This window comes from Acipenser ruthenus, chromosome 2 (genome assembly GCF_902713425.1).
Source record: "Acipenser ruthenus chromosome 2, fAciRut3.2 maternal haplotype, whole genome shotgun sequence".
In the NCBI taxonomy this organism is placed as follows: Eukaryota; Metazoa; Chordata; class Actinopteri; order Acipenseriformes; family Acipenseridae; genus Acipenser; species Acipenser ruthenus.
This window is the reverse complement of record NC_081190.1, coordinates 111237621-111265022: the sequence shown is the minus strand read 5'-3', so window position 1 is coordinate 111265022 and position 27402 is coordinate 111237621. Positions and strand designations below refer to the sequence as shown.

The 27402-nt window shown below is 39.4% G+C and overlaps 1 protein-coding gene across 3 annotated transcripts in view; it reads left to right on the top strand.

Moving 5' to 3' along the window:
* LOC117408905 (putative methyltransferase NSUN7) overlaps positions 1–27402 on the top strand; it is a 46648-nt gene that overhangs the window by 17072 nt on the left and 2174 nt on the right. For all 3 annotated transcript variants that reach the window (XM_059006462.1, XM_034014331.3, XM_034014328.3), the window contains exons 4-11: positions 856–986; positions 3301–3453; positions 3897–4080; positions 5064–5274; positions 6229–6372; positions 6816–6917; positions 19305–19422; positions 20004–20127. In XM_059006462.1, the coding sequence (XP_058862445.1) occupies positions 856–986; positions 3301–3453; positions 3897–4080; positions 5064–5274; positions 6229–6372; positions 6816–6917; positions 19305–19422; positions 20004–20127 (1167 nt within the window). The remainder of the gene's footprint in view (positions 1–855; positions 987–3300; positions 3454–3896; positions 4081–5063; positions 5275–6228; positions 6373–6815; positions 6918–19304; positions 19423–20003; positions 20128–27402) is intronic.

Below are 27402 nucleotides of genomic sequence, written 5' to 3'. Positions count from 1 at the left end.
GGGAATTGGTTATTTCTGGAAAAACAAAAACAAAAACCCCTGAAATATTGCAATGGCACAGTGTCTTTGCATTACTGAATCTGAACCAGCTGATTACAGAGCCAGAGGAACTGACCCAGCAAAGGGCGCAAAGTCCTTCCTTTTGGGTTATGCTGTTATTTAGTAGCGTGAACAGAGGTTTCTAATAGTAATTTGGCTTTTCTGGCTGGCAGTCGACCAACACATGAATTTCAGGAGGAGAAACATGCTAACCAATCACCTGCTACTGACATTCACTAGATGAATTGTAGTAGTCTTTTGTTTTCACATTAAATACAGACTTTAGTTAGTGCCATCTGGTCTATGTTTTTGGGACCTACAAATGTGATTTTTTTTTTAATTTAGTCGTCGCCAATGGTTTTTACCCTGGTTTTCTCCCAAATTTGGAATGCCCAACTATTATTTTTATCCCAGTTCACCGCTGCAACTCCAGCGCCAACTCGGGAAACGGTGGCAGACACACGTGTCCTCCGAAACGTGTCCTGCCAAGCCGTCTTTTCACGCTGCAGATCTACTGCAAAGCCACCAGATCCACAGTGCCGGAGGACAACACAGATCTGAGTGGCTTCTACAGCAGAACCGCAGGCGCCCTATCGGCCACAGGAGTCGCTGGTGCGCGGTGAACCGAGGATTATACTGCCGACCTGAACCCTCCCCTCCCAGGCGGCGCTTGGCCAATTGTGCGCCGGCCCCTGGGAACTCCCGGCCACGATCGGCGATGGCATAACCTGGACTCGAACCAGCGATCCCCAGACTATAGGGCATTGAAATACTGCATTGTGAATATGTTTGTTTATTTTATTTGTGTCTTTACAGCATGATGACTTGACTAGCCTGGTTGTGGTGATGTTGTATGATTTCCAAGATCGCAAGTTTCAACCCAGACTCTGTCTAGCTGATGAAGAGGAGATAGAAGAAGTAAGAGAAGTAGAAAAGTCCCTGAACAGGTATAGCTGTTGAAAAACAGAATCTTGAGGTCCTTTAAAGCTGCTACCCACCAGAAACAATGCGACAAGCGAAACTGTGCAGCAATGCAACAAAATGAATAGAACCTATACTTTTGATAAGTATCTTTCACACCACAGGCAACGTGGGAGCAGCACCAGGGCGACACTGGAGCGACATGAAATAAATAGGATTGAATCCTAGTTTTTGCGATTTGTCACGTGGTAACTAGGGAATTGACCAATCAGAACAGCTTTAACGCACATGATCCAGCAGGGTGAAGCAGTATCCAAAATGATGGAGGAAACAATAATACTTGCCGTGGAAAAATACCCAGAGCTTTATAACAAAGGTCATCGCAATTATTAAGATTCTGATTTGAAAGACAATATTTTGGAGTCCATTTAGAAGGAGCTGGATGAGCCTGGTGTGTATGATTTATTGCCATATATGTTGAAATACCGTCAGAGAAGACACTTGGAATTTCCACATCACATTGTTGAATATGTACCAGTCTTGATCATAGTTTTGTCAATAGCAATTTTGAGTAGTTTTCAAATCTGTCGCATCGCCTCTGTGTCGCTTCTGGTGTGTATGGTCATGTCGCTCAATTAAAAGTTGCATCGTGTCTGATGTGTGGCAGCCATAATTCTTTAATTTTGCCCTCATTTACAAATCTTCATTAGGAACATTCCAGCCACTGTGGTTGTAAGCCCACCGGCAAAGTTATATATTAAATTAGATTGAATTTACTTCACATTTCTTTGTCAAAGCTATGTGTAGCACTAGTGGTGGGTTTCTGTTTAAATAGCCCCTTCTTGTACTTGATTACTAGGTGCAGATGCTTGATTAGAGACTTGGTCGAATCACTGTATAAATGCTATTCAAAAATATTTAGTCAATAATGAATAAAACATAATGCAAGAAAAATTGTGGACGAAATGGTGGACAGCCACATGGATTCACATTACCCTTTGCACCAGAGTAAAAACCGATGCTATCAATCCCCCCTTGCCCAATACACTGTATTCTATCACAGTAGCCTATGTCTAATATTGCAAAGACAGCAGTGTTCAAGATTCCTGGAAGGATTCAGATAGAATCAGCAGTATGTGCCTGACTATGAAAGGATTAATGTAAAGTAGATCAAACACTGGGGTTAAGACAAGGCCACTTCCCTTGTGTGCTTCCGTTTACACCTTTAAGGTGAGTCATTACATTTTTTGCATGCACTCTGAGGTTGTGATGGAGAGGACTTAAGCCTTGTTGACATAATTAAAAGCTTCAGCTATTCCTATAATGTATAAATACAGGCAGGATTTATTTGTAGAGGTATACTCACCTTATTCTAACCTTCACCATGCTCTCAACATTTAAAAAAAAAAAATGTAAAGAGAAAAAGCTTTAAAAAAAATCGATAGGTGTTTATCAGTGTCATTTAATTAATATTGGTTTACTTAACAATTCTTGTTATAAATTTGCCTTTGAATTTATGATTTTGTGTTTAAATTATGAAATCATGAGGGTAAGTGTGCATGCCATGTGATTAATACCTGAAAATAATATGTGTTTTATGTCAACAGACAGAAAACTTGCAGGCTAAGGATAAACAAAGAAAACCCTCTTTCAGCACTAAGTAACTTTGCAAAAATAAACCCCTCCACAGAAACGAATTAAATGGTGTCCATACACTGGGCCTGGTTTAGTGGAGCTATTTTTCCTAGACCTTAAGAAATGTATTTTTTCCAGCAGAAGAATGTGAACGTGAAATGCATCAAAAATAATGCATTGCCCATTCCTTATCTTCATTAACAAATAATACCCTAAACTTTGAGAAGCGCATCATTCATAACATGCATCAGATGTTGTACTGTACCATCCCATTGATCTCAAAGTAAGAGAATAATTTCAGCATCAGTAGCTACAAATTATTCTTATCCTGATGTTCACTCTTCATGTAACATTGCTGCATGCCAGCTCTGAAATGTTTGCATAGCTCCTGTTTCTTTGGTGATGTCCAGGCTTCACTGGAACGTCATTCAGATAGCATAGACAAAGACTTTCTCTGTAGAAAGAGTAAAATTCACAATGCAAGTACCTTGAGACCAAGTAAAATCTTTAACAATGCAGGTTTTCAACATTTGGCAAAAAATATACAATGCAGCTTTTAAACATTTGGCGAATGAGCTATAGTGTGTTTAAAAAAAAATGCAATAATCTTTTAGCAAGTAGTGTGAATGTTCTTTAATGGTAAACAGGCGTGACATGATCAAAACCACTGCAAGAGACTTTTATTGTGTGTCTTTTCCCTTACAGTTTTAAAACAAAAATAGCTGCTTCTCTGGCTCGCTGTCGAATCAAACTCGACATTCTTACCATCGACTACCTCTTGCCCGAAACTGTAAGGAAAAAACAAGAGAGAGCCTCTACCCTCCCTCTGTACGCTTGGGTGAACACAATGAAAACCAGGTCATTTATTTTCATTTTTGACGCTAATTTAGAATGTTTTCTGTACATGTCTTTTCTGAGGCAAAAACAGCCTTTCAGTAATGGTGGAGGAAACAGTAAAACTGAAGGCGGTTCATGAGGTGTCAGTGGCTCTTCATTTTTATCCTTCTGTTTGGAATATGCAGATAGCATGCTATAGATGAAAAGTTGCGACTGTTTCTTGGTACCTAATCACCTCATGTCTCTAGCTGTCTGTGGCTTTGTATTTAAAATGTTAGCATATCCTGAATTAATATAAAAAATAAATGAAGAACCAATAGATAATCAGCACAATGAAAGAGGAACCTGTAGTATAAAGCTAACAAGCTATTTTATTAGCACTCCATCTTTTAAGGGAGTGTGTGTTCAAGTTTTGGTATGTGAGGGATTGAACATCTTTTAACTTGTGTGATTTATATTACTAGCCTTGAAGATGTGTGCAGTTCCTTGGTGAGAGATGGATTTGTGAAGGTAAAATCAATCACTGAACTTGAAGGATTAACGTTCTGTCAGGACTTGCACTGTCAGGATTTGTTGGGTTTTCCTGCTCATCTCAGAGATGACCTTTGTGGAATGGAGCTCTTTACAGACTACAAGCTAATTATTCAGGTGGGTAATGACGACATTGTGATTTAAATAACACCTACTAAAAACAAAGGTCTGAATTTAAATGCATTATAAAATAGGAGCACACTTGTATTTTTTTTTGTTTGCTTAGATTTTATTATTATTATTATTATTATTATTATTATTATTTATTTCTTAGCAGACGCCCTTACCCAGGGCGACTTACAATTGTTACAAGATATCACATTATTTTTACATACAATTACCCATTTATTATTATTATTATTATTATTATTATTTATTTCTTAGCAGACGCCCTTATCCAGGGCGACTTACAATCGCAAGCGAATACAAATACATTCAAGTGTTACAATATAAGTCATACAATAAGAACAAGAAATACAATAATTCTCAAGTGTGACAAACCACAATTCAATAATACAGCAGATAATACAGCATTTATACAGTTGGGTTTTTACTGAAGCAATCTAGGTAAAGTACCTTGCTCAAAGGTACAGCAGCAGTGTCTCCCACCTGGGATTGAACCCACGATCCTCCAGTCAAGAGTCCAGAGCCCTAACCACTACTCCACACTGCTGCCCTATATAATTAAGGAATGTAACCAGTTACTACCAATTATATATTTTTATGTAGATCAAAACACACACGGCAAACAACCAGGATAATGTAGTTTCCATCTCTGGAATATTACTGTGCCACTGGTGTTCCACTCTCAGCAAGACTGAGATCTGTAAACTTACCAATCACTGAGGCCCTTCTTTTTGATGACTGAAGGGTAGCAGGTTAAACAGTGCAGTGAACTACACAGTGCCACTGACCATGGCAGGATTGTAAGGTTCGTTCACATTTGCACAGATCAGTAGTGGAGCTACTGCCTGTGATGTACTGCCCGCAGAGGGCATCAACATGTTTTAATTGGTTCAAGATTTATGGGAATCTTGTCGTGAAGTCAACCCTGCAATATGTGACGTCACAGAAATTCTTCCCTTTGTTAAAATGCTTAGGATAAATCTCGCAGTCTGGCTGCACACTCCGTGAAGGCCTTGATGAACCTGGATGATGATGTCATCATTGGAAGCGTGGCATCAGGCTTGACCATCGCTCACATGTCTGCACTGACCAATCAGAACACAAGCAAAATCTTTGTTTGTGGGGTGAAAACTAAATCCCAGCAGGAACAACTGCAACATTTCTTCACACAAATGCAATGCAGAAGTAAGTGGTTAGACATTGTTAATTAGACCAAGACATACACCTTTGTATCTTTAAGTATTGATTAGTAATGTGCAGTTTAAAGTCAACCACAACAATTTTTCTTTCACTTTTTTCATTTTAACAGGTGATATACTGTACATGGACTGATTAGAAACAAATTCAAACATTTTTAAACACGGCATTAAATCTTTTTAAAATGAATGGCAGATGCCAATTGCCTGGGTCAACTTATATTCAGATTTCTTCAATACTTGTATCACAAAAGCTTGGAAAAGACATTTGTGAGCCATGCATATATAAGCTTATTGCAATAGGAGCATGACATCCACACTGGTGCTGGATCTGATATGAAATTGTTGAATTTAATTACAGTAAAACATAATTCATGAGTTTAGTTGCTGTAATCCCATATGTATCCATGTGTGTTACTAATACTTTATATTTTTAGAAGTCTGTTTTGATTAAACTGTTTGTTTAGATTGCACTTTCACACTTTATTCAGTTAATCAAACTTTTAATAACTATGTCCATTTGACACTTTTGATTGGTCCAGCAGGTGACCCAAGCTGACCCTAAAGCATTCCCTTCATTTTTTTTTAAAATTTATTTCTTAGCAGACTCCCTTACCCAGGGCGACTTATAATTTTTACAAGATATAACATTATTTTTACATACAATTACATTATTATTAGTACACATTATTTTACATACAATTACCCATTATAAACAGTTGGGTTTTTACTGGAGCAATCTAGGTAACGTACCTTGCTCAAGGGTACAGCAGCAGTGCCCCCCACCTGGGATTGAACCCACGACCCTCCAGTCAAGAGTCCAGAGCCCTAACCACTACTCCACACTGCTGCCCTTCATCACACATGGAATGATAATACTGTAGAAAAATACATGTTACTGCATTGCAATAACTGGCTGTTTTTTTTAATGTTTCTTTTACAGATATAAAGCTAATACCTGACACATTTACAGACATTGATCCTACAAATCCACGATTACAAACGGCTAAAATTGTTTTGCTCCTGCCTCCGTGCAGTGTGTCTGGTGTCAGTAATCCAGTCGATTTCATCTTAAATGAAAATGAAGGTACTGTATGAAGTTCCATTTGCTTTAAAACTCAGGGTTTTAGGGGTTGAGAACATACACACGTAACAGTTCCCCCCGTGCATCTCCCAGGTGGGAAGATATGTACGTACAGCACCCTTTAGAGTTTACATATCGGTAGAGTGCGATTATGAGGAAACTTTGTGAGGATGTTCTTCCGCACACATTAATGAGAGCATTAGATTCCAGGGATATACAGATGTGACTGTCCGTTTGTTTATACATTCAATCACAAGTTATTGAGAGATCAGAACCAGGGGGTATTAGAAGAGGCCTGGCAGTGAATTTCAATGTTAAACTTTTGTTAATTTTGTTACTTGCAACTTACATATTGGTCAAAGTGATATACTCTATGTTACTGACACACTTGTGCTTTTAAGCCTAATGTCAAGCTTGCATTGACAGTTTGTGATTTATCTGTTTAGATGCTGGTCTTCTCCAGGATATTTCCAGGGGATCAATATCAGAAGATAAACTGAACGACCTTGCCAAGCACCAAGAACAAATCATGACACACGCAGTGAAATGTAAGTCTGTGATATTTACCTTAAGTGCAGGAATGTAATCAAAATAAATAAATACAGAAAACTCACACTTTTCATCCTCCTGTCAGAAAGCTCTGTTCCAGGGCACAACAACAAGGTAGGTAACTGCTGCACAGTTATAATGTCTAGTTCAAAAATAGATCCTGATTATCAACTTTGGTAGTTGACGTGGTCTGTACAGCAGTGCCCTCTTCTGCAGCTTCCCATTGCAGGGTCCTATTACTTAAATAAGGACTTACTGTACTGATTATACTGTTTTTTAGTGCTGGGACAAACATCTGAATATTCAAATCACATTCCATGTCTGCCAGAAATTACATAATTACATTAAAAACACAACGTGTTTTATCTTACACTGATTTATCACCTTGTCCCAATTTGCATGACAGTTTTAAAAATGGCAAGTGAAAATGTGTCTTTGGCCACTTTATTGCAAAGAAACGGCAATGGCAGGAATAAAAAAAAAAAAAAAAAAATTAAAAAGAGATGTCTAACGTCACCTACTACATGGCATGCTTTTTTTTTTTTTTTTTTTAGTTAATTTAGTGGGGTAAATTAAGTGTTGCCTATAATAGCTTTAATTATGTTTTTCAAATGAAGAAGTATTTGAATACTTAACTGAATTTTATTATTATTATTTATTTCTTAGCAGACGCCCTTATCTAGGGCGACTTACAATTGTTACAACATATCACATTATTTTTACATACAATTACCCATTTATACAGTTGGGTTTTTACTGGAGCAATCTAGGTAAAGTACCTTGCTCAAGGGTACAACAGCAGTGTCCCCCACTGGGGATTGAACCCACAACCCTCCGGTCAGGAGTCCAGAGCCCTAACCACTACTCCACACTGCTGCCCCCTATTAAAAGGATATCCGAATGAGTAAATGCCATGTTTGTCTCAGTAGTGCTATTTATACAACACTTGCTGGATAATTTATTAGCTAAAAATCGTATTTTATAAAACATAATGAAAACCACATTAATACGCTATCTCACCATGAGAATGCAGTGATGTAGATAAGTACCTAATATCCTGGAATCAGCTATCTCCATACTTATAATTTAATGCAGTAGTCCACTAGGTGTTTTGACTTCTAATGAGAATTCAAGTGCAATTGGAATTGGAAAATGGAAGCCATGTCCACAGTGGTAACACATTTAAACAGAATGTCAATTAGCAATAGCCAGAAATGATACTGATTTTGCTTATCTACGGTCACTCTTAAAAGGGTCCCTGGCCAAACCAACTTGAATGAAACTACACAGACCACACAAAGAACTAATAAATACTATTTTATACACTGAGTGGCAAAACAATTAGAGAATGTAAGTACAATGAGAATATCCCTCAGCCTATATAAGCTGTGTAAGTGTTGAGCAACAATCAAGGGAAAGCAGAAGGATCTCTGTGATTTCATAAGAGTGAGCACCATGTCCATCAAGATAGTACTGGGTTTCCTGGAATGGCAACTACAAGAAAGCACCACTCTGGTCAAGCCATGTGCAATGTATAAGACAGACATGCTACAGTGGTCCTCAGACATACTAAAGCAGGACACTCATTTTTTTGTCCGATCAGTCTAAAACGGTAATACAATTTAATGCTGACCATTTGGAGGTCAATTAATTTCAGCAATTGGAATAGAAACACATTTTATAGTTTGTCCCAAGATCCATTCTGATAAAGCAGACATCGTTTTCTATTATTTAATTCAACAAAAGTTATCAATATTTTTTTTTTTCTGTTAGCACGGATTGATTGGGAAAAGAACACTTTAGTGCCTTAGATTCATTTACCAACTGAGGAACTGTGATGAGAGCAAAATCATTTTCTGCAGTTGTCAGGCAAGGTGCTGTAACTATACTGTCGCATTGTGCTTCTGTCTTCTATTTCCTGTAATAACTTTTTTTTTTGTTTGAGTGAATAGCATAGAGATTTGCATGGATAATTGATATGCTACATATCAGGCTTTATTTATTCCTGTTGCCAGTGACAATAACACTCAATTCAATAAATGAAAAGTATCAATCATTTAATATATTACTATTGTTGATAAGTCAATTTGTGAAGAGTATCATTACTATATTCTGTTGGAGCTGACACCCTGGGATCCTTCAAGAAGCTGCTTGATGAGATTCTGGGATCAATAAGCTACTAACAACCAAACGAGCAAGATGGGCCGAATGGCCTCCTCTTGTTTGTAAACTTTCTTATGTTCTTATATGCGGGCACTAAAAAAAAAAGTTTTTTGGGCTCCTTTAATCTACAATCAATTACTATTGAGGCGATGGGTATTCCACATTTCCAGTCAAGTAAGTTGTCTCTGGCTAGGGTTGAGTTATTGCAAATAAACAATGGTATACCCACCACCTCAACAATAATCAATTGTATCTTAAACTTTAAAGGAGAGTACATTATGTCCTTATTTTAGAAAAAAGATATTGCTGCGTTGTTGATTCTTAATCAACAACGCCGCAATATCTCCGCCCACCTTTTCCTATGCTCACCCACGTACTGATCATATGCTGTAGTGGTGTTTAACATTATAGTCTTTCATGACTCCAATGGACTATTTGCACAGAAGACAAAGAGGTTTGCCCTCCTTCTCAAATACAAAATATTTTCCTGTCCATTGGTCTTGAAATGTTCGAAACTCTTCTTGCGCTTCTCGTTTTTTCCCGTTACTGTGAGTGCTTGCCTGTATCTCACAATCTGACATGCACGTAGAAACTGTTGCGTCGATCTGTCATTAGTGTTCATGCGTAGTACGTGCAAAAATGTATTCCTATGTTATTATGCGAGTTCCTACGTAATCCTGCTGTCCTGTCTACCTGTATGCTGCTTAATAAATAATATCAACAAGCCGCTTTGGGCACCTCTGCTGTAAAGGCTGCTATAAATCAATGCTTGGCAGGTGCTCGGTCCATTGCGGGCCACGTAATAAGGTTCAATTTGAGAGACGCTGCGGGCCGCATTAAAGGGGTTGTTCGGCCGCACTTTGGGCACCCTTGCTCTATTTAAAAAGGTTTGATATGGCCCATATGTTTTTATTCAAAAAGTTGGAATAAGTATATCAGAATAAAATTACCTTCACTTTTTTCCCCTTTGACACAAATGGAAGCATTTTTACATTTTAAATGAAAAAATATATATAACTGCAATGCATAATTTTTTTTTTTTTTTTTGGGGGGGGGGGGGATTACATGCAGTTTGCATTTTCAAATTTAAAGAAAACACAAAAACATTTTTACTCTGCAGGTCAGTGTGGGCCAGACTGGTGCTGTGATGTCCATGCATTTAGATCATTTCACTCAATTCCATGTACTTTTTCTGGATATTGGACTTCCTCGTAAAATACTGTACCAGCTAAATCCTTTGAATAAATGTTCTGTCAATCTAACACATCACCTCTAACTCATTCAACCAAGTCAAAATGCTGCTGCCTACTCACTGTATATAGGATCTTCTGGGGATCAGTGCTTGTGTATTAAACAATCTAACACATCACATCTAATTCATTCAACCAAGTCAAAATGTGTGGTCCAGTGGTTAAAGAAAAGGGCATGTAACCAGAAGGTCCCCGGTTCAAATCCCACCTCAGCCACTGACTCATTGTGTGACCCTGAGCAAGTCACTTAACCTCCTTGTGCTCCGTCTTTCGGGTGAGACGTAATTGTAAGTGACTCTGCAGCTGATGCATAGTTCACACACCCTAGTCTCTGTAAGTCGCCTTGAATAAAGTCGTCTGCTAAATAAACAAATAATAATAATAATAATAATAATAATAAAATGCTGCTGCTTACTCACTGTATATAGGATCTTCTGGGGATCAGTGCTTGTGTATTAAGGATGCTGTGTACATTGCCTGTGCCTTCAGATACACAGATGCCAATTTTCTTTCTGTTCTTTCACTTTGATTGAACCCTAGGGGCAAAATGGGCTATTTCTCAATCAAAACTTTTGAATTCCTGTCCAGAATCGTATTTCTGTTTCCAATTAGGGATTCAAGCCAAGGTTAAAACACACTTTATTAACTTAGCTTCTCGCTGCCGATTCAATTTTAGATTCCTAGTATCATTGCCTCGAGGTGCCTGTTCCTGCAAGTTGCTAAATACATTAATATATAGGAAAATATATAGGAATGTGGAATAAACTATACTGTGCACTCGGTCTCCAATGTACTGTACCCCTGTTTTTCAGAACACAACATTTTCCCTTCCAAAATAACAAACAAGGACAGTGCAACTACTTCAGCTGGTTTGACCGTAAATGATATGCATACGGATGTGAATTTTTGTAGTATGCCAACCGCTGTTGTCTTGCTAATGTTCACTTTTTAATGCGTGTGTAAGCACATACAAATGATTTAACTAGGGCAGAACATTTTTTTAGAGCTTTGTTTGACATCTGTATTTCATTGCGACATGTTAACTGCACAGATCTCTGAAAGTTTGCCTTTTGCCAATAGCTGGAATTTTAAGATAAGACAACATAACAATATAAGTGACAAACCAGTGACATCTGGTTGTTAATCATGGTTCACAAAATAACTTTCTCTATTTGATGCGTTTACGCAGAGTGTGTTTGATCTTGTCTCTGCAGTTGATGGATGGCAAGCTTCTGGTACATACAACTTTGTGTAACCATAGAAGTTGTTGCCGCAGTTATTTGAGGAAGTGAAATATGCCTGGCTGATGCCAAAAAGCCTGTATATAAAATAAAAAAAAAGTGTGTGTAGGGTAAACAGGTTTTTTCATATTGCTTTCCATTAATCTAACGTGTATTATTTGGAGGCTGACTAGCTGACATATTACTACAAATATTGTCTTTCAGAGCAAGAGAATGTGCCACTACATTGTGGCAAAAATCATTTCATTCCACTGTAATATACTGTATATTTAAGTCTTTCTCTGGCTAAAAAAGTGACAACCTTAAAGGATACGTTAGGAGTCTCTACTCCTCATCGTCAGAGATATTCACCTACATTGGCAGATAAAAACATACGTATATTGCCTGATTACCATCAAAATGTATTAACCAAGAGGTGTTTTCCCTTTGTGAATATTTATCTCAAGGGTCAATATTTCTTATACACTGTGATTATGGTCAAAATGTATATCGTCATTTTATCAATATTATGTAGTTTCATTTTTAATCAGGTCATGCTCACTTAAGTCTTCTAGCAAAGAGAATAAATAATGACGTAATATGTAGATGATCTGAGGACTTGAGAAAATAATGTATTAAATATACATCAGAAATCATCTTTCTTACAGTATCATTTGTAATATATGGTACATATAGTATGTTGCTATGGGTTTATGATTTCCTTACCTAATTATCACAGCACCGTTATGTGCCATTTTTTACCGTGGCACAGAAGGAACACAAACGTTGCTGCAGATATCAGAATACAAGTTTTGATGTACAGGGTGATCAGAAAGTAAGTTTACTGCATGAGATATGGTGTGTTGATGTAGTAAACTTACTTTCTAATCACCCTGTACTTAATGCACTTGCTCTAAAAGTCTGGAAACATTAATGATGAAGGATTTAGCAGACCTGTTCATTTTTTTAACCTCAATTCATTTGTGTAGAGCTGTTAAATTTGAAATAAAAAGACTATGTTAATGAATGTCTTGCTTACAATCTTTGTTAGTTATTCAGAAATGTCAAAACGAGTAGAAGTCTAGGTGCAACAAATTAATTAATGTTGCTGTTTCGAGTATCAGCTTTCAAATGTTTGTTTACATTGTTTGAAAGCTTTGGTTTACAGGGATATTTTCAGAAATTCGTCTTCTTGTTGGATTTTTTAAAATGAACTGTTTTTATAAAATATCTAGAAGAACACAGTCACTAAGATAAAGACAGCATATTGAGTGAGTTTTTTTGTTTCAGATTCACTATTCTGTTTAGTCCACAGGAATTGTGGATACTGGACATATTTAATTGGAAATTCATAGGTTTGATCCCCAGTTAATCTAGCAGTCAAATAACTCCCATTGGTAGGAATACAAAATTAAGATTGCCGCAAACAGAATACACAGTATATATGCAAATTGCTACTCTAGACTGGAATATGTGCTAATGTATGGACAGAGCCACTAATCCTCTAACTTGGACATTATTTAAAGAAAATTACTAAGCTTTGAACAAGCTTGAGTTTTGGATTACCAGTGTAACTGAGATAGTTTGTTAAAAAAATGAAACATTGAAATGGTTCCATAGCTGTTTAATAATAAATGTTGGATTAGACAAATGGATGCCGGCATACTTCTGACAGGCTGGCTGAAGAAGCAGACTGTTAAGGGAGTAAAAGCCTCTTCCCTGTCATTTGCAATATGTAGCCACTCAAGCAGCGACAACTTGCAAGAGATTTATTTTTAAAAATGCAAGTCACTTTTTATCCAGCCAAATAGAGATGATTCCGTGTTCAGCTTCTTAACAAGTTATTTAATAGCTGTGTGTGGTAGCACAGGGGGGTTCATTGCAGTTTTGAGGACTCTGGTCTCTTGGTCCTTGGAGGATGTTTCAATGTTTCATACAGTACTGAATTACTTCATGTCTCCATGGATGCTCAAAGACTTTTATAAACTTTCATAAACATGGTAAGCAGCAAGTGCTGTGTTGGTGTCGTAAAAGAAAATACATCTTCTATAAGGTGAGATTTGATTCACCTGTTATTTGCATATACGTAGTTTAGCAATTAAATCAGTTATTATGTTACTGATTGTGGCAAAGTGCCCCGCCCCTGTGTGCATTTGCTTGTTCTGTGTTGTATGTTGCGTGCGTGTGTTAGTGTCGGTGTATAGATTGGTACACGGGATATAAACGGGTCTGTGTTTCACGTATATTTAAAAAGTGTAGATTTGTATTTAGGCACGGGATTGCACATCACGCACGTGCATTTAAAATATAATATGCGAGCACGGGGTTGCACAGAATTAATTCACGTGCTGGGATTCAAGTGAATAATTAATTAGTAATTGAATCCCAGCACAACAGTATATATAGAGACACATTTTCACTCACTGGTGGTTAGGTGTTCAGAGAGTGGAGAACGGGTGAGAGAGAAGGAGAGTTAAAAGCGTAATTATAAATATAATAAGTGTTTTGTTTGTACTCACCGTGTTTGTTTGTCTCCGTGCACCGTGTGTTAAGTGTTTAGTCCGTTTTTGTTTATATGTTTCTTTTGGCTACCAGTGCCGTGTCCTGTTTTTGTGTTTCAAACCTTTTATTTTCTGTGCTGTTAATTATTAAATGCTGAGCGCGATCACGCGCCCAGTCTCTGCCCATAGTCGTCCGGGTCCTGTGGATGATGGACAGTGAGAGATGGGAGGCATATCAGCAGGAACACACCCCAAACACCTTGGAGGAGGGTGTGGAGTTTGTCCTCAACTACCTGGAGGCAACCATAAATGGAACAGCAGCCCAGGTAGCAGGACCACCAGCAGAGGAGTACCTGCTGTCCCCATCTCCACCAGCAGAGGGTGAGTACCTGCTGTCCCCATCTCCACCAGCAGAGGGTGAGTACCTGCTGTCCCCATCTCCACCAGCAGAGGGTGAATGCCTGCTGGTTTTGCCTCCACAGCCCAAATGGGAGGAGCCTGAGCATCCACAGCCCAAATGGGAGGAGCCCAAGCGGAAGGAGCCCGAACGTCCTACGCCTGAGTGGGAGGAGCCCGAACGTCCTACGCCTGAGTGGGAGGAGCCCGAACGTCCTACGCCTGAGTGGGAGGAGCCCGAACGTCCTACGCCTGAGTGGGAGGAGCCCGAACGTCCTACGCCTGAGTGGGAGGAGCCCGAACGTCCTACGCCTGAGTGGGGGGAGCCCGAACGTCCACAGCCCAACAGGGAGGAGTCGGGGCGTCCACAGCCCAACAGGGAGGAGTCGGGGCGTCCACAGCCCAACAGGGAGGAGTCGGGGCGTCCACAGCCCAACAGGGAGGAGTCGGGGCGTCCACAGCCCAAAGGGAGGCAAGTCGGGGCTTCCACAGCCCTGGGACCCAAGCCACCAGCAGAGGGAAAATGCCTGCTGGTTCAGCCCCAAGAGCCAGAAGGGGAGGAGTTACAGGCTCAACCCCCTGAAAATTTTTGGGGGGGAGAAGGGCAGGATGCTGGTGTCCCCCAGCAGCCTCTCGCTATGCTGCTGAAGGCAGCACGGCGTGCACATGCCCAGCCGCCACAGCAGAGGGAGCCAGCACCGCCAGGAGCAGAGGAGCTGGAGCTGCCTCTACCTCCACCACCTCCAGGAGCAGAGGAGCAGGAGCTGCCTCTGCCTCCGCCACCACCACCGCAAGGAGCAGAGGAGCAGGAGCTGCCTCTGCCTCCGCCACCACCACCGCAAGGAGCAGAGGAGCAGGAGCTGCCTCTGCCTCCGCCACCTCCAGGAGCAGAGGAGCAGGAGCTGCCTCTGCCTCCGCCACCACCACCGCAAGGAGCAGAGGAGCAGGAGCTGCCTCTGCCTCCGCCACCACCACCGCCAGGAGCAGAGGAGCTGGAGCTGCCTCTGCCTCCACCACCGCCAGGAGCAGAGGAGCTGGAGCTGCCTCTGCCTCCACCACCGCCAGGAGCAGAGGAGCTGGAGCTGCCTCTGCCTCCACCACCGCCAGGAGCAGAGGAGCTGGAGCTGCCTCTGCCTCCACCACCGCCCGGAGCAGAGGAGCAGGAGCTGCCTCTGCTGCCCGTACCTCCGCAGGGAGTACGGTGGCCGGAGCCCCAGAAAGGGGAGCTGCCGGCCACGAAGAAGGGGGAGGAGGTCTGGAGACCACTTTCCCCAGCAGCAGTTTCGCTGCAGGAGTTCTTGTGGCCGGAGCCCCACAGGAGGGAGCTGCCGGCTACGAAGAAGGGGGAGGTCGGGGGACCACCTGCCCCCGCAGCTTTTTCGCTGCAGGACGGGACCAACAGGCTGTCAGCCGTGCCACTACCGGCAGGGGTGCTGACAGCATTGCCAGCCAAGGGCCCACTGAAGCCTCCCTTCCCAGCCCAAGACTTTGTTCTGGACTGCTGGGTTTTTAAGGGGGGAGGTGGCCGTTGAGGCCATGTGTGCTGCGCACAAGGGGGGGTATATGTGGCAAAGTGCCCCGCCCCTGTGTGCATTTGCTTGTTCTGTGTTGTATGTTGCGTGCGTGTGTTAGTGTCGGTGTATAGATTGGTACACGGGATATAAACGGGTCTGTGTTTCACGTATATTTAAAAAGTGTAGATTTGTATTTAGGCACGGGATTGCACATCACGCACGTGCATTTAAAATATAATATGCGAGCACGGGGTTGCACAGAATTAATTCACGTGCTGGGATTCAAGTGAATAATTAATTAGTAATTGAATCCCAGCACAACAGTATATATAGAGACACATTTTCACTCACTGGTGGTTAGGTGTTCAGAGAGTGGAGAACGGGTGAGAGAGAAGGAGAGTTAAAAGCGTAATTATAAATATAATAAGTGTTTTGTTTGTACTCACCGTGTTTGTTTGTCTCCGTGCACCGTGTGTTAAGTGTTTAGTCCGTTTTTGTTTATATGTTTCTTTTGGCTACCAGTGCCGTGTCCTGTTTTTGTGTTTCAAACCTTTTATTTTCTGTGCTGTTAATTATTAAATGCTGAGCGCGATCACGCGCTCAGCTTAAACAAACCACATCTCTCTGTTTATTTACTTCCTGCTTCTGGTCTGACGCCACCCACTCCGGCCGTCTTTGTGACACTGATGTAAAAGCTATAAGGGTCTATTTTCCATAACTCCATGACCAGTTCTTGAGAGCAAATTAAGCACGATTCAGAGCTGTAAAAGAAGGCTACCACACAATCAAATATGATTTTATTTAATTTTTTTTTATATATGTTTACAGACAGAAAAAAAGCAAAATTGACAAACATGCACTGTTGGACATTTTAATTTCATAACTTTAAAAAAAAAGTTTAATTGGGTTAAAAGTAATAAAATTTGTTTGGGGAACCTGGCCAGTATTTAAAACATGCTTGGAGATGTATCTTTAAAAAGAGATCATCAAACAAAAATAAAAAAAATAATAAAGATTAATATAACCTTTAAAGTCACTGGGCCATAAAAGACTTTACAGCATTTACAGGAAATAGAAAAGAACAAGAGATTCATAGATAAAATAATCCCTGTAGTCTGTAGTCTATCATCCGGTGATCGCCTCATTGCTTTGTGGCTGAAGTTAGTGGGAGGTTACACTCATGCTGTTCAGTGGTGGAAGCTGCTTTGGTCCCTTGACCTTGTTCTGCTTCTAGTAATTATTATTATTATTTTTATTATTTGCTTATTTAGCAGACGCCTTTATCCAAGGCGACTTACAGAGACTAGGGTGTGTGAACTATGCATCAGCTGCAGAGTCACTTACAATTACGTCTCACCCAAAAGACGGAGCACAAGGAGGTTAAGTGACTTGCTCAGGGTCATACAGTGAGTCAGTGGCTGAGGTGGGATTTGAAACCGGGGACCTCCTGGTTACAAGCCCTTTTCTTTAACCACTGGACCACACAGCCTCCTATATAGTAATACATGTTCAAGACCCAGACATGTCCACTCTTTTAAAGAATGTATTTGGAAGAACTAGAGGGCTTGGGAAAACTTCTCAGTTATTGATGTTGACAGATATGGTGACATCACAACTCCTGCAGCCATGTGCATCTTACATCCATACATCTTCAAGAGGTTGTGCATTATCATAAGATTAGGGTTTACTAGAGGGAAAGCAATTCCCTGTGGTGCTTAAAAGTAATAATATTTTTTAAGATTGCTTTAAAAAAAAATAGAAGCTGTCATATTTTCCCATTGATGGTCTGAGGAGAATATATAATTAAATCTATATTCCTGGGGTCATAAAATAAAAGCAGTTATTTGCTCGGGGGAGGGGGTAATATGGCAAGTTTAACTAGGCTAATTGTATGGGGCCAAATGGGAGGATAACAGTACTGGTCTGAAGTAATTGTCTTTTATAATGGGATTCTCATTGAAGGGCAGAGAGTTTATACTTTTTACTTCTCACCTTTACCAGGGAAGAGCACCTTTGAGACGAACACATTTCCACATGTGCCCTGGAAACTGCACTAGTAAAAGTTCACACAAAACAAAACAACAATTCACTTACCAAGTACAATGTTTTACAAATTGGTTTTTTATTTTTTTTTTGGTAGATACCTTTTTTAACTAAGTCAGTCAGTTTTAGTAACCTGTCAGATTCTGTGGGGTGTATCGATGTCTAAAGTTATTGGTTTTTGCTAAGAGCGACTGAAATTTTCCTCTCCATTACTTTTTTCTTTTATTCAGCAGCATTGAACATAAAATAATGAAAGGTTAACTTATGACGTATTTTATTTTATGTCTGCATTTTAATCAGCAGTTGTCAAGCACTGCTGTCTGCCTTCCTGCAATGAGTTCAAATAACGACAATTGTTTTCCAAATAAACAGATCTTCATGAAAACATTTTAACGGGGGCATATCCACTTTGCCAGTAGTATATCTATATAAGCTTATCAGTCTCTGACAGTGAAAACTCACATGTTAAAGTAGCTGTACTAGACAAGTTTAGACTGGACATTTCAATTGTAAACATTTTATGTGAAATGAGGCGCACTGTAGATATAAGCCGCTCACACAAGTAGGCCTTTTAAATGGAAAAACCCTTGGGCACCCAGTAAAGCAGTTGTGATATTGAATTTTCTTGCCTAGATTGAGTTCATCATACATTTAATCAGGGTAATTTGAAATGGACTCTTGAAATAATACAAAATGTGGTCAGGCCCTCAAGGAATAATCATGCAATTTAATATTTGTCTGTAATTACTATTTGCCCATGTGTTTTAGTGATTTAAATGAGGTAGTCTTGCTAAAGAATTATTAATTTAAACTAAAACCGAACTAGTAAAAAACACATAATATAGAATTAATGACTTAAAAGCTAATCATAAAAATCTGAATTAAAACTATGGGAAGCTGGCTGTGTGGAGTCACTGGTCTTCGCTGGTGATTCCAAAGGGAACGTTGCATTGGCTCTGGCACTCCCGTGGGTTAGGAAGGCAAAACTGACAGGGACTGTTTCTCAGGGCTGGCCTTTGTCCTCCTCTGGCTGGGAAATGGATCGGAGGATGCACACTGACCTTCTCCTGAGCTGGGTGGGAAATTGCTGCGGTGAGGAGAAAAAATGATTGGACATTCTAAATTGGGGAGAAAATCAGGGGTCAAATAATTGGGCACACTAAATATAAAAATAAAATCCCAATAAGTTATGTTTATTTATTTTATTTATTTACATTTTTATAGCGCTTTTACACAGGGGTATCTCAAAGCACTGTACAAAACATTGATTACCTTCCTGTTAATGTATCTGCTCTGTAGTTCCCAAGGTGCAGGCCGTGGTGTACTGCACATGCTCAGTTTACCCAGAGGAGAATGAAGATGTGGTGAAAAAAGCACTGGAATATAAATTTGAGGGAAACAAAGTTCAGCCATACAGGTATGGTGTACAGACATTGTTTGCACAAGTAATGCCGCTAATACAACTATTGCATGACTTTTTATAGATCTGAGGATTTGTTATAACATTACTTTTTTTCCTTCAACAAACTGCTTTGATTTGTAGGTAAAACTTATGAAAACCTCAAGACACTGTTAAGGGGTCTATTTGATCAATCTATACCCCGTCGGGATAAACCACAGCTGGGTATTTATTGAGCGTTTTACTGCCTATCTGGTTCATGACACTCAAGGAATTCACTGGTGTTGTAAAATGCTCCTGAGATGGCTTATTCCCACAAGGTATAAATTAATAAAATCACCCCCCTAAGTCGTCTTCTTAATAAAATAAAAATACAATAAATTCATATTTAGATTTTTACCACTGTTTAGTATAATTTAAATGTTGTTTTGTATTCTACTCTGCATGGTTTGGTGCCTATAATAATAATAATAATAATAATAATAATAATAATAATAATAATAATAATAATAACCAGTATGGGTTGGGTGGTTTGCATCAGCTCATGTTGTTATGCACAGTATGCCAGTAATGATTTGTATCTATGATACACTCTGCAGACTTAGCCCCCCAGTCCTGCCTCTCTGCAGCATTTTGGAAATCGAAAACGCAAGTGAGAAATGTTTCAAACTGGAACCGTCTGAGACAAACAATGGCTGTTTTGTGGCTGTGCTGACAAGAGAGGTGAGTAAAATAAATAATACAAATAAATACAGCAAGCTTTGTATTAATGAGCAGAGGCAGTTCAAGCAGCATGGCTTGCATGCCTTATAATTACAGTACTTTTGTGTTAGAGCTGGCAGAACTAAATACAACCACTTTAAAATAGGGCCCTCCCTGGGTCAAAAATACCATAGAGACTTGCCATTTCTGTAACTTAAATGGTACATTATTAATGTTATTTACATTCAACTAAACTCAATAGACTCAAATGTCTGAAATATGGTAGTAAATAAAACCTGTTATGGGAGAAATATCTTATTGTTTAGGGTTTGGGCTGTCCCCTGCTGTCTTCCTACCTAAACACTGCAAATGTTAAAGCTGTCTCTAGTAACTATTTCCTCTTAAGATGCAGTAAACAATAGTTACATTATTGAGTACCATAGTTTCTTGCTAGTTATAGACTATTACAATTGTTCCTTTCATAAAAATAATGGATGTTTAAAATGTTATGAAGTTGTTTTTTTAATTTAAATATACATTTTTGCCCAATTTTGATCACATGGCAAGGAACTAAAGCTAAGGCAAAGGTCGTTAGTGTGTGATTACAGGACGTTAGGTGGGTGCAATCAGATTTTGGGAAGTACTACTTCCAGGTGTCGGCAAAAAATTTGGGCAAAAATTTGCCTTCGCGATCCAACAGCCCCAAAGCAGGTCTTTTGAAAGAGCAAATGCTGAGGCAGGAAAGTACTGAATACAGCTGCTTGTGAGTGATACAGCCAAGGTGACAATGTTGAAAACTAACAAGTTACAACAATGTATTATTTATTTTGATTAAAAACTGTTTGTCAGTTGTATGACGAAAAAAGTAATCCTCTTTGCAGTTGAATGTAGCGCGAATGTGTAAAATAATGGAAATTATATTTCTGATACAACACACTTGTGTTTCACGGATTTACAGCACAGCATCCGCTTTTACCCCTCAGATTTACAGTACAGCATCCGCTTTTACCCCTCAGATTTACAGCACAGCATCCGCTTTTACCCCTCAGATTTACAGCACAGCATCCGCTTTTACCCCTCAGATTTACAGCACAGCATCCGCTTTTACCCCTCAGATTTACAGCACAGCATCCGCTTTTACCCCTCAGATTTACAGCACAGCATCCGCTTTTACCCCTCAGATTTACAGATTTCATCTGTTTGCAGATATTTCCACTGTGAATGTTGTGTACAAGCATAAACACATCATAAAATCATTAAACGCAGACACAAACGGATATTATATATCTTGATTTGAGAGGTTCTACAGTCTTTTTACTTGTAGCATTAAAATTATGGCACACACGCTAGGTTAGTTAATTGAATACAAAAGTACTTTATTAAAGTAAAAATAAAGAATACTCTCGTTTTTTTTTCTCTGTTTAGATTATGTTTGCAGTTTTAAATCCTTTTATCCATCTTGTAGCTGGCATTAGATTGCAGTGCGCTAGGATTTGTAGAATTTCTTTATGATGTCTGATATCCTGTCACCCTGTACTCGACACAGAATCTCCAGACTAAATTTTTTATGCTTTGCAAAGAATGTATTGGCCTTAAGTTACGAGAGACGGACATTGTTTAAATAAATACAAACAAAAACATCAATAAGAAATTTAAAAACTAGGTTAATAAGAAATGAATGAACTAGTTTGGCATTTTCTTTTTTTACTAATTAACAATGTGGCTTAAGAAAGAAAACAATATTTGCACAGGCTTAGGAGAAAACCTGCAGCTGCCGTTTGAAAGGGGCTCAGTTGTACCATTATAGAAACTGCCACATATCCAGCTGGTGCCAGGTTTAATGTGCACGGACATTCCAAAAATATAACTACATTAACAAAACACACAACACAAAAAAACTGGCAAAATAATCCGCTGCATGTTCACAGGCATGTCTGCAATACATCTTTGGGTACGTCCATGCCTCACATCTGCAGGTTGTACTGCACAAATAAAGCTCAGTGTAAGGTTTAATGTGCACAGCTGCAGACATTTAAAAAAAAAACATTGCAAAATTGAAATGCTTAACATTCAGTGATTTAATTTTATTATCAAAAAATCACTGAAAATGCATGTGAAGTTCGAAGTATTCCACATTAAAGGGGAAGTCAGTTTCTCTTGATTTCCATTTTTTTTTTGCCTCCCACTTTTCATGGATTGACCAGTGTTTACTGTTGTTCACAACATGGGAGATATGGTAGGACGCCACGCAAGTGATCTTGAGTTTGCACGTTGCATTTCATTTTTTGTAGCCTTTATCAAAATTAGCCTCATTGTGTTTTATTTTTATTTGAAGAGTACAGTATCACTGGTTCCGATTTATGCGCAAAGAATCACAATCATTCATATTCTAAACATCACCAATGACAAAAAAACAATCATTATTTCTGGAGACGAATGATGGTTAAAGCAATCTTATCCTGATCTTGCATGCAGTGCTTTATAATGGATTTCTCCTACCTGTGATGCCGTTTCAACAGTCTTGAATGTCATTCGATTTGTTTGTCATGCAATTTAGAACCACATCTGCCTCTTCAAACTAAATGACATTATGGGAAGACTGAAACTGAAATTATTCAAGTTTCCCTTCCACATTCTTCCAGTGTTATTGTCAGGGGGTAACCTTAAACTATTTGTTAAGCATGATGCACATCAGAACCAGGCCAGTTCATTATGTAGTGTATAGATATATATATATATATATATATATATATATATATATATATATATATATATATATATATATATATATATATATTACACACATTATTCATCATTCAAATTTCAAAATCTGCTCCTGCTGCTAATGATAATAACAAGGTTTTGCCAAAGCTGTCCATATCTCTTGAATTGTAATTAGAGATACAATAGGTTTTCCTTTTTCTAATCAAATGAAGAGATGCTGTAGTTCATATACGTTCTACACATAAGAAATAAATAGTCCCCACGGAAATCCACTGTAAAATCTCCTAAAATCTGCATCGAGAAAACAGTGTTTTCTGCAAAATTCAGCGGCAATGACTTTTTAATGAAAAACAGTGTTAATGAGTATAAATAAATAAGAAAAAGTAAGTCCCAGTTAGTTAAATTCATTTTTTTAAATTAACTAAAATCTGAAAAGAAAACTCCAGAACAAACATGTTTGCCATATTTTATGGAAATCAAAGAAAAAAACACATACAATAAAGCAAAGAGAGTTCACTTTTTTTTCAAAAAAAACTCTTACAGCACTGACTATTGGATGCCATTTTTTTTAAATATACGTAAAACATAAGAATTCTTGAAAAATACAGTTGTGGCCAAAACATATGACTGTATTTAATCACATTAGTAATAATAAAATTTGACTAGCAGAATAGGATTGTAGTGGTGAACTGGGATTCAAATTAGCATTGGTACATTTTACAAATGCACTGTTTTACAAATGTGTACTAGGCTTGGAGCATTTTTGAACAAATGTAACAGGGTATTTTTAGAAACATGTGTTGTTCACCAAAATGTGTCCACATCAAGACAGCACATGTAAATAGTTTGGAAGCTGTGACAAGCGCTTGGAAACAGTGACAGGCGACACTGATTGGCTGATAAACTAGCTTTTTTGTTTCTTTGATCAAGACCACATGTGAAAGTGCTACCATCACATATCACATACCACAAAACAAACAGGAAAGTAAAAAGAGGATTGTCACAAAAACGTTGTCATCCCAAGTATTCGGATAATATCTAATATAGTTCGCCGCCCCCTTCCTTTTTGAGCATTCATGTTACTACATCATGTGCAAGAAACGTGTGTGTTTCCATATATAATTAGAGTGACCTCTTTCAGGACCTGCAACATCGGGAATACAAGCAAGGTCCTCATTGTTTTTCTCTGACCTTTCACATAGGAGTAACAGAACAACGCTTCACTTTGAACTTGTGACTAACCTATGAAATCCTTTGGTAAAATAATAATAATCATCATCATCATCATCATCTTCCCTTATTTCGTTCTTCAGTAGCCACTGTTTGTCTATCCATTGTCGTTGTCACGGTTGTCTGTCGTTTTAACAGAAGCTATGACGGTGAGTTATTGGAAATACTGGACTTGCATTTTTTTTGTGCTAATTTAGATTTGTTTAAGCAACTCACCGATGGCCTTAGGAATCTCTCCATGGCTGAACGAAAGCTCGCACTGAAACCCGGCCACACTTCTCACTATACAAATAGAGTGTATGCGCGCTGGTGACATGTACAGTGATAGTAGGGAGGAAATGTTTGAGCAAAGTCCGTGATTTTTTTCGCGGTCGTGGAACAGCGGAAAACTGGAGGAACTAATTTAAGCAGACGATAAGAGTATACTGTGTTTATGAGCAAGTAATATAAAGAACTGCACACATTGAAAAAACAGTTTGTTAATTCTTGTACAGTATATATGTTGCATAATTTAACTCCTTGTCTCATCTATTTAACTGCTTGTATGAGCGTACGAGTCTCATCTATTTAACAGAGTTCGAGTCTCATCTATTTAACAGAGTACTGTGGCAAGTGGTTAGCAGTGTGCAGGTGATCAATAAACAGACAGACAATTATAATCCAGGTGCAATGTTGCTTTAATGGTTTTTAAATCCAATGGCCTGATGGCAAAACAACAGCAAATAATAACAATGGTAATGAAGCAATACAGCGGCGAGTATTGCTTATTTGTAATCCTGTTTAATTGTAATCCGCTGGTTGGCCCAGAAATAATAACAGTCACGTTTTTAGTTCACCCACACGTAACACATACACAAACACAAACACCAGTCCACAGTGCGTGCTCTAGTGCTCGTGGTGAATACAGTTCTTTAGTGACAACAAAAGTGCAGTGTTGTTGATCCGGGTTTAGTGCTGGCGTTTGGCGACAGCTCCGGATCGTGTTAGCCGTCCAAATAATTACAAACAGTATAGTTTTATTAATGACAAACAAAAACAAACAAAACACTTGTTTCACAGCACAGGTTCTCCTTCTGGTCATTTAACGTAACCATTCACAAAGGAACAGATCACATCACTACGTCCCCTTTTTATAACGTCACCCATGACCCCTTGGTCAACGACCGCATCCGCTCCTCCAATCCGCGGATGCCACGCCGTTTCCCGTCCGGGTTATTGGTTTTGTGTACTCTAGCTCTATCCCCTTTCTAGATGGCTGACTTCCACCTAACTCTGGGAATAAACTGTCATGCCATTTAGTCCAGGGTATTCTGTTCCTTTTACACAGCGCCCTCGCAGGTCGGGAGGGAGATCTAACACCAAGAATCATTCGATCTCTGTCACATATCCCACCGCTCAGAGTGGAGCTGAAGGAACACTCGGCTAAATCTGCTTTTCCCATTACTCCCCCGCATTTTGGTGGTCTTTTCCCGCATGGTGTACTATGTGGTACATGAAGGGCTGCAATGCCAGATACCACCGAGTTATCCGGGCACTGCTGTCTTTCATTGTGCTTAACCACTTGAGTGGGGCGTGGTCAGTGACGAGATCAAATGAATGTCCCAGCAGGTAGTATCGTAAAGAGTGAGTAGCCCATTTAATGGCCTTTTCGACCACCGAGTAGTTGCACACCGGAGGGAGCATCTTTTTACTGAGGTACAGGATGGGGTGTTCTACTCCGTCTACCGTTTGGGACAAAACTGCACCCAAACCGACATCTGACGATCGGTGTGGAGGATTAATCTCTTAGTGAAGTCTGGAGTGATGAGAGCGGGGGCCTGGCAGAGTCTCTGCTTAACAGTATCAAACGCCCCGACATTCTACTGACCACTTAATTGAATTTGGTGCGCTCTTTTTGGTGAGGTCAACTAAGGGATTGACCACTGTGGCATACTCGGGGATGAATCTTTGGTAATAACCGGCTAACCCGAATAGAGACCTCACCTGAGCCTTGGTTTTCGGGATTGCCACGTCCACCAAAGCCTGGACCTTGGTGACAACGGGTTTCACCCTGTATTGTGTCTCTGTTTTGGCAAACGCACATTTTCTCAAGTTAGCTGTCAGCAGGGCTACCCTTAGAGACTGAAGGATGTCTGTGATCCTAGCCAAATGCTCTCGCCAGGTGGAGCTGCAAATAACCACATCGTCAATATATGCTGCTTAACTCAGTTAGGGATATAGTGGAGATGGAAGTACTGTATTCATACATGTCACACTTACATTTTTGCATATTTCTAGTGAGCAACTTGTTCAGTTGTGTGTGAAACTTTGAGCACCTTTATCACAAGTTGTTGAGTACATTGCGATCTTGGGGTATATGGAGAAATGCTGTTAATTAATATGAACTGAATTTTAGGGTGGCTGTGTTGATTTGGCTCTCAAGCTCTTCATGGGTGCTTTATGGATAGGAGAAGGAGAAACCTGCACACGCAGCCCTTTTTTCAGCCCTTTTTTCTCCATAGAAAGCAAACCTGTCTGGTTGTCCTATTCAGTTAAATATATTAAGAACAGTGCTACTTTTTCTATGTGCTGGAGATATTTAAGATTGATCATGTTATATTTGATTATTTATTGAATAGTAAATGCATGGACCCCTTCATTACCCCATCTGACCCAGGATTATTTACACTATGTACAGTGTATCCTTCCAATAATTGTTAAGCATGCCATTCGGGAGTACCTATCGTTTCCAGAATGGCCGCATGGCAGTGTTATAGTGGAGGTGCGCCTCGATCTGTTTTGTCTGTATGTCATACATTTTTATCTAGATCTTCAAAATCACACTCATGTTTGAGGTGTGAATATCCACAAGGTAAGTTGACTGAACTCACTCATGGTTTGAGGTGTGAATATCCACAAGGTAAGTTGACTGAACTCACTCATGGTTTGAGATGTGAATATCCACAAGGTAAGCTGACTGATCTTATGGTTTGAGGTGTGAATATCCACAAGGTAAGCTGACTGATCTTATGGTTTGAGGTGTGAATATCCACCAGGTAAGTTGACTGAACTCATGGTTTGAGGTGTGAGTATCCACAAGGTAAGCTGACTGATCTTATGGTTTGAGGTGTGAATATCCACAAGGTAAGCTGACTGATCTTATGGTTTGAGGTGTGAATATCCACCAGGTAAGTTGACTGAACTCATGGTTTGAGGTGTGAGTATCCACAAGGTAAGTTGACTGAACTCACTCATGGTTTGAGGTATGAATATCCACCAGGTAAGCTGACTGATCTTATGGTTTGAGGTGTTAATATCCACCAGGTAAGTTGATTGAACTCACTCATAGTTTGATGTGTGAAT